General features: G+C 43.1%; 1 protein-coding gene across 10 annotated transcripts in view; it reads left to right on the top strand.

The window, feature by feature from the left end:
• LOC121277021 (tetratricopeptide repeat protein 39B) overlaps window positions 1-12,565 on the top strand; it is a 151,761-nt gene that overhangs the window by 74,322 nt on the left and 64,874 nt on the right. For 9 of the 10 annotated variants that reach the window (XR_005942783.1, XM_041185887.1, XM_041185881.1 and 6 more), the window contains one exon: window positions 1,132-1,236. The exons of the other annotated variant lie outside the window; for it this stretch is intronic. Coding sequence is in view for 8 of the 9 variants with exons in the window: in XM_041185887.1 (XP_041041821.1) it covers window positions 1,132-1,236 (105 nt within the window). In the remaining variant the exon portion in view is untranslated. The remainder of the gene's footprint in view (window positions 1-1,131; window positions 1,237-12,565) is intronic. 10 annotated transcript variants of the gene reach the window in all.

Raw genomic sequence — 12,565 nt, 5'->3', positions numbered from 1 at the left:
TAAGAAATAAAAAACGCAGTTTAGAATTCTCCCAGGTTCTGCTTCTTAAAAACATATTCCCAAGGGTGTAAGAGGTGACTCCTTCATGGTAACCATTCTCTTCCAATGGTGGGAAACTACTTTGTGCATTATGATTAAGGATGAACGTGGGTTTATTTTTAATTTTGATTAAGACCTATTTAAGATGGGGGCAAGACCTCTTGCTTCCCGATGAGTCCTTCATATTTCCTGTTAATATTACAATGAACCTGGTGGAAAAACTTTTCAGATTCAGAAGGCCAAAGGAATTCTATCCTTTATTACAAGAGGAACTGCACATAAAAGTCAGAATGTTATGCTTCAGTTATGCAGGGCATTGTTGTCGCATCTCGAATACTGTGTGCAGTTTTGGTCTTCTTATTTAAGGAAGGATGTAAATGCGTTGGAGGCGGGTCAGAGGAGGTTTACTAGATTGATACCTCGAATGAGCGGATTGTCTTATGAGGATACGTTGGCCAGGCTAGGCTTGTTTCCACTGGAGTTTGGAAGAGTGAGGGGTGACTTGATTGAAGTATATAAGATCCTGAATGGTCTAGATAAGGTGGACGTGTAAAAGACATTTCCTCTCGTGGGCGAGTCCAGAACTAGGGGACACTGTTTTAAAATTAGGGGTCACCCTTATAGGACAGAGATGAGGAGAATTTTTTTCTCTCAGAAGGTTGTGCGACTTTGGAACTCTTTGCCTTAGAAGGTAGTGGAAGTGGAGTCACTGAATACTTTTAAGACAGAGGTAGATAGATCCTTGTTAGGCAGAGGAATTGTTGGTTATCAAAGTAGATGGAATTGTAGAACTTGAAACACAAACAGATCAGCCACTATCTTAACGAATGGCGGAGCAGGCTCGAGGGGCTGAGTGGCCTACTTCTGTTCCTATTTCATATATTCCTATTCAAGACGGGGGCATGACCTCTTGCTTCCCAATGAATCTTTCATACTTCCTGTTAATGTTACAATGAACCTGGTGGAAAGTTCTTTCAGATTTAATCCACTTTGGTGTTTGTCATGTCTTCAGTTAACTTTTCATCCACTCTAGTAATGTGCAGAGTGACACCCATTGCCAGTAGAGTTTATTGTTTATTTTCTGTTATATAGGGCATCCCAGATGGACTTGAAGAGTGCCCTGGAAGAATGCAACATTGCACTGAGTTTATTCTTAAATAACAAATTTTCCGAAGCTTTGGATTTGCTGCGGCCTTGGTAAGAAGTCTTTTGAATTTGAATTAAATGAAGAATTTTTCAGTTTGTAGTTCCACATTTCCTATAAAAGATTTTATATAGAATTTGAACTGCTTTCCTGTCCAATCAGTTATCTACAACAATGGCATACACGTTGTGAATATTATAAGAGAATAAAGTTAACCTTTAGAGTACAGATTACGCTCTTGTGTATTTTGGAAAGAGAAAATAATCACACTTGTATTAATTTCAAGGTGCTTTGTTAGTTATCATAAAAAAAGATTTTTGGCAGTCCCAGACATTTCCTTTTAACTTCACTTTTAACAGTTGGTTTTAGGTTATTGAGCTTGAGAACTGGGTGGTTAAACTTATGTTGCTGTTCTCCCTTTTCTAGGGTTTGTGTTTCAGCCTAGCCCAGACTGAAGGAATGAAAATGTCTTCTCTGCACCAGTTGTAAGATGCTTAAGGGATAGACAATATAAGATGCTAAAGGGGATAGACAAAGTAGATGTGGAGTGGATGTTTCCCCTTGTGGGGCATTCTAGAATGAGAGGCCATTGTTTTAGGCTAAAGGGTGGTAGATTTAAATCAGAGATGAGGAGGAATTACTTTTCTTGAAGGGTCGTGAATCTGTGGAATTCACTACCTCAGAGTGCAGTGGATGCCGGGACGCTGAATAAATTTAAGGAGGAGATAGACAGATCTTTAATTAGTAACGGGTTGAAAGGTTGTGGGGAGAGGGTGGGAAATTGGAGTTGAGGCCGAAATGAGATCATCCATGATCATAATGAATGGCAGGGCAGTCTGGAGGGGCTGAATTGCCTACTCCTGCTCCTAGTTCTTATGTTCTTATGTAAGGGCATTAAGTGAAGTGAATTTGGTAGTCTAAATCTAGTTTTCAGTGGTTGTGATTTACATGACACAAAATTGCCCATAATTTGACATGCGGTTGGCCTGTAGTTGAGTTGATAATCTCATTCAGATTACTGATGGCATATTGCTCCTGAAGTTTGCCAACCATGCAGATCTTTTGTCTTCAGTGCCATCCATAGCAGAGTTGGTAGCACTTGTTTCTGAGTCAGAAGGCTTTTGGTTCAAGTTACACTACAGAGACTTCAAAAATCTTGACTGGCACTGCAGTGCAGTTCTGAGTGCTGCACTGTCGGAGGCACTGCCTTTTAAATAAGTTGTTAAACTGAAATTCTGCCTGTTCAAGTCACAAAAGATCCTATGACACTCTTGATAAAGAGCAGGGGAATTCTCCTTGGTATCCTAGCCAATATTTGTCCTTCATTTAACATTACTGAAACAGATATCTGTCTGTTTTCCGAATGCTGTTAGTGCGAGTTTGCTGTGCATAAATTGGCAGCTCATTTCCTAAACTACAACAGACACTTCTTAAAATACTTCATTGGTTATAAAGCCCTTTGGGATATGCTAAAGTCAAAAAAGGCATGACATAAATGCAAGTCTTTCTTTATTGTCATGCAGATCCTGCATGATACTGCAGATTGGCAGTAGTAGCCTGGATGAGGAGTTCTTAGAATGCTTTTGAGATGGTTCCAGAACATGTTGGTCTAAGAAACTAACCAGAGAGCAGGTTATATTAGACTTGGTATTGTGTAACTTGACCAGGTTAATTAATGACCTCAGAGTAAAGGCACCCCTACGTAGCAACAACCGCAATATGATTGATTTTTACATCCAGTTTGAAAGGGAGAAGAGTGGGTCTAAGACTAATATCTTAAACTTTAAAGTAACTATGTGGGGATGAAAGCTGAGCTAGCTGAAATGGACTGGGAAACTAGGCTAGAGGATAGATCAATAGAGAAGCAGTGGCAAACATTTAAGGGGATATTTCATTTTATTCAGAATAAGTATATAAAGCTACAGTCACTACATTCCTTAAAGCTACAATTACTACAGAGTCTGGAATGAATTTTCTGAAAGGATGGTGGAGGCAGGTTCGATTGAGGTATCCAAAAAGGAATTAGATTGCCAACTGAAAAGAAAGGATGTGCAAAGTTACGGGGATAAGGCTGGGGAGTGGGATTAGGTAGAATGCTCTTTCAGAGAACCAGTGCAGACTCGATGGGCCGAGTGGCCACCTCCTGAAACAGACTAAAAGCAGTATTAACTAAGTACTTTTTGGCAACTTATACTTTAAACCACAGAATAGAAGTTTCCCCATTTACTTTTAACACAACCGAAGAACCCACTTCACAGGTATAATATGCACTGTCACTTAAGTAGTCGTTTGATTTTTCCGGACCCAGTCCAAGGTGAGGGTTTACTTCCATTCCTTTCCTTTCCCAGCCAGGTAACTTTTAACCCCAGAACTGCTTTTCACAGAGAGTTTTCCTGGAGATTCTGCCTTAATGCATATATTCAAGGCTGAGTTAGATAAATCTTTCGTCAACAAGGGAGTTGAGTGCTATGGGGGGAAGACAGGAAAGTGGACTTGAGGCCAAGGTCAGATCAGTCATGTTCTGATCAAATGGCAGAGCAGGCTTGAGGTGCGGAATGGCCTTCTGCTCCTAATGCTTGTTTCTTTTGTTTTCTCTAGTACAAGCTTCCAGCTCATTTCAAATCCTCATAAATTTGGGCTTTTTAATCTGAGTGCAATCTCCTACTTGCACCTGCACCAGCACAGTGAACCATTGAGACATTTGGCCTGTAGCTGCTTCCTCTCTTTTGTATCCTGGCAGATTCCGCGGGCGGACTTTTCCCATCCTGCCTAAGGCGCGTTTTTTGCAGGCAGGAACAGAAAATTTGGAGGGAGACAAAAAATTGGATTCCCATCGGCGTGAAAACTGTTGACAATTTTCCCCTCGCTTCTTTAATGGCAGGTTGAGTATCCTGCCGACTAGTGACATGAACACCATTTGCACTCAATACCATTTCATGAATGCTTATTAAATATACTGCTCGCCTTCCAATTTTGCATTGTGCAAGTGGGAATCGTTCTGTTTCACATTTGAAAATGAGTGGTGCGCACCGGTCAGCCCTCACTTCACTTGTAACTTCGAAGCGATTGCAACATTCCAAGCCTACCTGCCATGGCACTGCTCCGGTTTTGTAGCAGTGCCAGTGGAATGCCACACTGCTGTGGCTGTAGAGTTGGTCTTCACCCAGTGGTTGCCTCCGTATTCGAGGAGGGCACCACTGTGCAGCGGCTCTCAGGCAGGGCTATATCCTCAAACAGAGACCAGCATTGTAACTGAGTGTGGCGGTGGGGGGAGGTCTGGCTGATGGGAGGGGGGTCGGATGATGGGCATAAGCGGGGAGGCACTGTGGTTGGAAGGGAATAGAGGGGTAATGGACACACGGTGGGCACTGAAGTAGAAGGAGTTGGAAGGGAGTAGTGGGGGAAGGCGAATGATGACAGGCAGAGGGGAGACCGAGGGGTGGGAAGCTGGAGACTGACAAGGAAAACTGAAATTTAGACTCACAAGAGTGTGGATGGGATTCCAAATGTATAAATGGGAGGGGATGTATGCAGATTTCGGAATAGGAAGGGTGGGTGGGTGTGTGTCAGTGTGGCACAAGAGGGATGGATTGCATGAAGGTCATGGAGTGGGGAGGTGGGAAAGAGAGATGGGGGGGTTCATTGAAAGGTAGTCAGAGTACCTGGTCTGGGGCCAACAGGTAAGAGTAAGAAAGTAGAGATAGTCCTGGGGCTCTGTGGACCTCAGTCAGGGTGAGAGATTAGACACAGTCCTGGGGTGTAGCGGGCCATGCTACAGGGCGATGCATGGTTCACATGTAGTTCTGGTCCAGGGAGAGGCAAGGCCTGTGTGTTCAATTAGGAGAAGGCACAGTTTGGTGTGCAGGGCATGTTCACAATCGGTGGCCATAGGCTTGTAGGTTCTGGGTTGCAGATGGGATGGTCATGGCTAGGGGAGGTATCTGCAGCCTGTAGACAGAGAAAACATAATAAAGGAGGGGGTATTCAAATCTCTCTTTGTTTGGGGCGGGGGGGGGGGAGGAGAGTCAGTACACTAGCAGGCAGAATACCAGATTGTATGTCACTCACTGTGAATGTCAGGATGTGATCAACTCATGGAGGTCTGATTCATACTAGGCTGCTGGGAGAAGCTGAATCCGCCTTCCCCACAGGAGTGATCAGTGTCCTCCCCAGCCAGCTCAGCGGCATCCTCCTTGAATCTGGTGAGCTCCATGATCTTGGCTGTCCCTCCTCCCATTTGGATTCTCTCCCCCCTGTTGTGGGAAAGCTTAGACAGCATGAAGACAAAGGGATAGAATGTGATGAGAAGGGATGGAGCAGAGGGTGGGAAGCATACATGACTGCTGTGTGTGGTGAGCTTGCCTCAGAAAAGGCTGAGGATGGAGTTTGTGTAGCATGATAGATGAGATGGTGATGAAAAAGTATCTGTGAGACACTCAGTGCTGATATGGGCCCCCCACTAATGTTGTGTGAGACCCCTGAAGAATGCAGTTCTTTGAGTGCATGTTGCCATGATGAGAGTGTGTTATTGGAGGTAGCTGAAGGTTGACTTATCCTGGCAGAACGGATGAGATCATTCATTCATTCTCCTCTTATACTGGATTGTGTTGCCAGTACCTCTGACCCAAGCCGGAGAGGTGAGGCTGTTATGCTTCCTGGAGCCATCCCACGGGTACAGCATATCCTGGTGTTCCAACACTCCTCTGATTAATGCCTCGAGGGAGTCGTGGCTAAACCTGGGTGCAGCCTTCTTTTTGGCTGCAGCCATCTCTACAGGTCTCCTGAGGACAGCTGGGCTGGAGAGAGTGAATGTGTGTGCTGGGTGATATTCAAATATGGCACCCAGACCTTGGACCACATTAGATAATGCGGGATGTATGAATTTGTTGACGACCTGCCATATGATTTGGAGGATGGGGGTAGGGGAGGGGTGTTGGAGGAGGAGGTTGGAGAGAGTTGGGGTGGAGGGGGAGATTGGGTGGGGGTTTGGAGTGTGGGAGAAGTTGCTGGAGGGAGGGGTGAGAAAGAGGTTGCTAGCAGTGGAGCACTAATGTTTTTCACTTAAAAAGCATAGTTTTACTGACTTTTGGGGATTCAAATGATTAATACATAGGGAAAAAAAAGTAGCAGTAGATTTAGAAATTCTGTGGCGAACACATTTTCTTAGAGCTCCCGCACCTCAAAATTTGACATTTCTGGCCATCACCAATGCCTCTGATGCTGGGGAATGCTGTGATATGCAAAAATTGCAGTGTGATTTTATTCTATTGCTGGTTTTCTGATTAGAAACCAAAAAAGGTATTTGCCCTGGTGAAGGAAGCATCAGTGACTTGCTTCATGTGTCTATGCGTGGCAGATTGATTGTTGCCGATGTCCCCTGTAACAGCTTGGAAGGAAGACACAGGCAAAATAGCTGAGGCCTGTTCTGCTGAGACACCCTATGTTTGACATGTTTTCACACGTGATTCCATCAGCCACTGTGGAGAGTCTGTGACAACAGTTTTACACAGATATTCTTGAATTTGTACACATGTCTATGTGGATAAGTTATGGTAAGGGCTGTTTTTCAACCCAAAAGTCAGGATTTCCCACAGCCTGCACTGTTTGGTCCTGACAGGGAGCCTGCCTAGTAGTCAGCCTGATCGACAGGCTTGCCTTTCAGTTGCTGGGAAGCACTCCAGAACAGGTCAGAGTAGCATGTTCTATTCCAAAAAAACTAGTTGAGGAAGGATAGATCTGGAGCCAATCTTTACACAGTTTTATATTTATTTACAGAGTTACACATTACAAACATACGCCTTCTAACCATAACAACCGCAGTTTTAGTCTTTGTCTATCTATAGGGGGCTCAAGTGAATGTCCAATTAATGCCCACCAATCGCCTACAATTAAACACAATTACTATGCAATTAACGGAGCAGGCTGTAGGACCAGGTAGGTCTGATCTCAGACCCCAGCGGTGGGATGCGGATGGGGATGGTGTGGCGCAGGTGTGGGATCCCAAAACCAGTGGGTGGTGGGTGTGTGGTGTTTGGCAAACCCAGACCCCGGAGGATGGAGGGTCCTTGTGTAGTGCATAGGGGCAGGGTTCTGATTGGGGTGGACTGGGAGCTGGACTTAGCAAACTTGCTGCTCATTGTAAAATCTGCAAAGCACCTGAAATCAGAAGCTTCCAGCCTCATTTTCTTGTCTTGTCTTTCATCTGCCCTCATTCCAAGATTGGCCACACTCTGAACAATCAGCCTCATTGGCATATTTAAAATGCCAGCCTGCTTCCTGGGTGCGGGCTGGCTGTCCACCACTTGTCCTGCCTCTGTAAAACATGGAATTCTGTGAATTGGAGGAGGCTTCCCAACATACTCGAAAGTTTTCCCTCAGTTTAACCTTCTACCAGTTCCACATACACATCCATATTTAAATTTTCCCTATGTTCTTGAAACCAAAAATAACAGCAAAACAGTGAGTCAACAACAGGTACAACACACTGCTATCACCTTGGTTTTAGCACTCTGTTTTGCAAATTAGCTGTTCAGCTCAGGGATTCAATCTGTTGGCATCATTTTAAAAATTTATTATCACTACTTTTTCAAAACAGCATAAAGATTGCTAATAATTCATTAAAAGCTTTAACTCATCTTTCAAAAGGGTTAATACACTCCACCCGTGAAGATTGATTCTCATGTGCTAGCTATAGGTGAGGGGTTCCCAAACTGTGGATTGTCGCAAGGTGAGATTTTGAGGTAATGAGGCAGCAAAGCTGGCCATGGAGCTCGGACTGAGTGAGAGACTCCCTTGAAATGTTGGTGCTTTTTTTGATTGATGGGCATGGCTTGTTTTCTGAAACCTGACTGAAGCTATCACCACAGCCTGTTTTAAAAAAAAAATGGGCCTCTGCTTTTTTCTGGGAAAACCCAGCAGTTTTAAACACCCACTTTCCCTGTCAACCACTCTCACCCCCCTCCCCCACTCCCCAATAACTCTCTAAGTCTCCTCCCCACAATTTTCACTCTGGCATCATATGAAGCCTGAAACGTTTAAATGTGGTCACATTGGGAAAAAGTTTTGGAAGAACTGCACTTGACTCTTTGTGCATTGCCCCTGTGATGAAAGGTCTACTGCCCTAAGCTAACGATGGTTAAATCTGGAACATTTCCTCTGCAACATTTCATCCTGTGACTTCTGGTGTTAGCTTTGCTCCTATAGAATCATAGAACGATAACAACACAGGAGGAGGCCAATCAGTTCATTGTGTTTGTGTCAGCTTCATGAAAGAGCTATCCTGTTAGTTTCACTTGTAAAGCTTTCTTTTCAAGTATTTATCCAAATCCATTTTGAAAGTTATTATTGAATTTACTTCTACCACTTTTCAGACAACACATTTCAGGTCAAAATAACTTGCTGTATAAATTTTATTTTTCCTCATTTCATCTCTGGCTCTTTTGCCAGCTAATTTAAATCCGTGTCCTCTGGTCACTGATTTTTCTACTACTGGAAACAGTAAATAGCAAAAAGCTATCAAAACTGTTCATGATTTTGAACACCTCTATTAAATCTCTTAACTTTCAGTGCTGTATTGAGAACAACCCCAGCTTCCTTAGTCTCTCCACCTAACTAATGTCCTGGTACCATTCTAATAAATCTCCTACACCTACCCTAAGACCTTGACATTGTTCCTAAAGGGTGGTGCCCAGAATTGGCTACAATAACTTAGTTGGGCCTTAACCATAAATGTGTTTAAGATTTTTTTTTGCTTTTGTACTCCATATCTCTATAAATTAAAGAATTCTGTATGCCTTTTTGACAGACTTCTCAGCTTGTCCTGTCATCTTCGAAGACTTGTGCAAGTATTGCCCCAAAGTCTCTCTGCTTCTGCACCCTTCTTAAAATTGCACCATCGATTCTATATAGTCGCTTCTCATTCTTCCCACCAAGATGAATCATTTCACACTTCTCTGTGTTAACTTTCATCTGCCATGTGTCTTTCTAGTTCACCAGCCTGTCTATGCCCTCCTGCAGTCTTTGTTTTCCAGATTTCTGAGTTTCGTGTAATCTGCAAACTTTGAAATTATGCCCTATATACCCAAATTCAGAACTTTTAATATTTATGAAGAAGAGCAGTGGTTACAACACCAGTGCTGTGAGGTACAGCACAGCACACTTCCCTCCATTGTGGAAACATCTGTTCATCATTTCTCACTGCTTTCTGTCCCTTTAGCCAATTTTGTATCCACGTAGCCACTGCCCCTTTAATCCAATGTTGTTCAATTTTGGTAACATTTATAATGTGATACTTCGTCAAACAGCTTTTATGAAAGTCAATGTCCACAGCAGCAAACTTCATCAACCCTCTCTATTACTTCATCAAAGAACGTAATCAAGTTAGTCAAACAATAAGTAACTTTCATTTACTAACGCATGTTTTTCCAAGTGTCAATTAATTTTGTCTTTGACTATTGCTTGTAAACATTTCTACATCACTGCTTTTAGGCTACCTGGCCTATAGCTTCCAAGTTTATGCTTCTCTCTTTTCTGAACAGGAGCATACAATGAAAAATGCAGGTAACAAAGGTGCATTAAACTGGAAATAGAACTTGTGGCCCTCCATTGCACCCTTTCCAAAGTCATAATATACCCCACACTTTGGCCTGCATTTTCATTCTTGAGGCCAGTAGCGGGATTCGGGAATGTTCCCGGCTTGACCCGCCTGCCTCGGGAGAAAGTGCCCGCTAAGGCACTGGGGTGGAGTGGGGAGGGCGGCTGCAAGCTGGAGTCTGGCCAGTCAACCTAGGAAGAGGTTTGAAAGCAGCAAATGAACCCAATAATACTGGGGTGTGTTTAAAAAAAACACTTTGAAAAAAAAAGTAAATTCATTCATAACTTTCTCCTATGTTGAAAAAAAAGTCATTTCATTATACACTATTGGGTTCATTGGTTCTAGAGAGTTTATAGTGGGTCAATGGCCATGGAAGTGCCATAGCTTGGCACAGGGCATGAGGTTCCATAGGGGTTGGGTGGAAGGGCAGAGCTCGGCATAGGGGATACGAGGAGGACCATTTGAATTTGCTTTTTAAAAGATCCCCTCATGCAAACAAGGGTTTACAGCTCCACTGAGGTGCCGTGAACCACGACTCTTTTAAAAACCTGGCCCAACTCCATGAAAATTGCGGAGGAGTTGGGGATACCTATCTTCGCAATGGAGCCGGCCAGGTTGGGCATGCCAGATGCCGGCTTTTGACAGGAACCAATTCTCACCCTTTAAAGGCACTTATGAAAATCAGAGCCTGGGAATAGGGTCAGGAATCCTGGAATCTGGACCCGCCTGCCATTTTTAAAGGGCTCCCAAGTGTGTAGATTTCAAAAATTGGTGTGGGTAGGTGCTGAAACCTATACAATGTGTTATATGTGTGGCTTTGATATATGCCTATGAACTGGTAGGCTGTTCACCATTACATGAATGGGATGCTTCCTCCATTTTAGCTGTGGCTGTCTTATGTGACAATGTAAAGAATTGCTTGCACTCCATTTAGTAGGTAGCCGCATGGAAGAATATTATCTGCAAACTATTGCCTTCATTCTGCTTCCAAAGAAAATTATTTCTGGCAACTCATATGACAGCTTCAATGTCAAACAATGGTTGCCGAATTTCCATTATCTTGGTACTGTTGTGGTTTAAGTGGCAGTGAGGTTTGTGGAAGAAACTGAAGCAGGATTACTTGCCTTTGTGGTCATTCTCCTTATGCATGAGTTCACCTGACACTCTGCCCCCATCTCTATTCCTATAGTTTGTAATTCCGACTTGTGTTTGAATATTTTTTGTGAAGAAATGGTACATAGGCATATATGTTTGATGCATAAAGGAACTAGAAAAGCATTTTATATCTTTTGAGCATATGAGACACTTTATATCAAACCAATCCCAGAGACTTCTCTTTTTTGGAGAGTTGTGTACTGTAAGGTATGTGAAGGTCAAATGTCATTGAAGAAATGGGGAAGATCATATGATATTTCCAAAAACTGACTTCCTTAATTTGCAGAGTGCACAACACTCCTCTCCCAGTTTTTTTTATTCATTCATGGGATGTGGGTGTCGCTGGTTAGGGCAGCATTTATTGCCTATCCCTAATTGCCCTGGCAGCCTGGCTATCTTCATCAAGTGTGAACCTTACATATCGATGAACCTTACTGTAGAGGGCATCTGTCAGTTCCTTGGTGCATCTATTTTTATTTTTATTCATTTTATGGGATGTGGGCATTGCTGGCTAGGCCAGCATTTATTGACCATCCCTAACTGAGAAGGTGGTGGTGAGCTGTCTCCTTGAACCACTGCAGTCCATGTGGTGTAGATACACCAACAGGGAGGGAGGGAGTTCCAGGATTTTGACCCAGTGAAATGAAGGAATGGCGATATATTTCCAAGTCAGGATGGCAAGTGGCTTGGAGGGGAACTTCCAGGTAGTGGTGTTCCCATGTGTCTGCTGCCCTTGTCCTTCTAGATGGTAGTGGTCGTGGGTTTGGAAGGTGCTATCTAAGGAGCTTTGGTGAGTACATCTTGTAGATGGTATAAACTGCTGCCACTGTGCTTCGGTGGTGGAGGGAGTGAATGTTTGCTAATCAAGTGGGCTGCTTTGTCCTGGATAGTGTCAAGCTTCTTGAGTTTGCTTTAAGTTTTGTTTTGCCTATTGATCATATTACCTTGATCTGTCAAATGGTTTTGGTTTAGATTTTAGATTTTGTAAATGTTACTCATAATTTCTGTTTATCATGAAGTACCTTTGTTTTGCACTTTGGACAGCATTCTAATGGTTTGGTTAGAAAAATCCGTTAGAATCCAGCATTGGTTTTACTTTGTCATTAAGCCATGTGCTTCAGTATGACATTTTGTTAGTGCAGTTTATTGCTATCCTATTTGATAATCCCATTAACTTGAGTTCGATGTAAACTATTTATTTTTTTAAAATTTATTTTGGAATGGCATAATAGCGCTCATTGTGATAAGGGAGGCAGTCATGTCTCAATTACAAGCTCAATGGATGCATTTTAACCTAACTCACATGTCAGGAAATTGGCAGAATTGGGTAGAATGCCAGTTTTACACCCTCCGCCGCCACCACCCCCACGCCTCCCATTATTCTCCATTAAACTTAGAGGAGGGTAAAATCAGATGGGATGTAGTAAAACCAGCAATGTCCACAATCCTGTGAGTTTTCCAAGTTTGGTTAAAAATAGCCCCAACACTGGTTTACTATCAATAAATTTTGAAACGGCTACATTGCTTTAAACACCAAGAATGATGGCCGAATGAAGAATCCATAAAGGTGACGGAGGGGTGGAGACAGAAAAGGACAGTTCAATGACAAACTCGGACATTATCCTTGTTGGTTG

The sequence above is a fragment of the Carcharodon carcharias genome, chromosome 4, assembly GCF_017639515.1.
Source record: "Carcharodon carcharias isolate sCarCar2 chromosome 4, sCarCar2.pri, whole genome shotgun sequence".
Lineage (NCBI taxonomy): Eukaryota > Metazoa > Chordata > Chondrichthyes > Lamniformes > Lamnidae > Carcharodon > Carcharodon carcharias.
The sequence above is the reverse complement of the archived record's forward strand: the minus strand, read 5'-3'. Positions and strand labels throughout refer to the sequence as shown.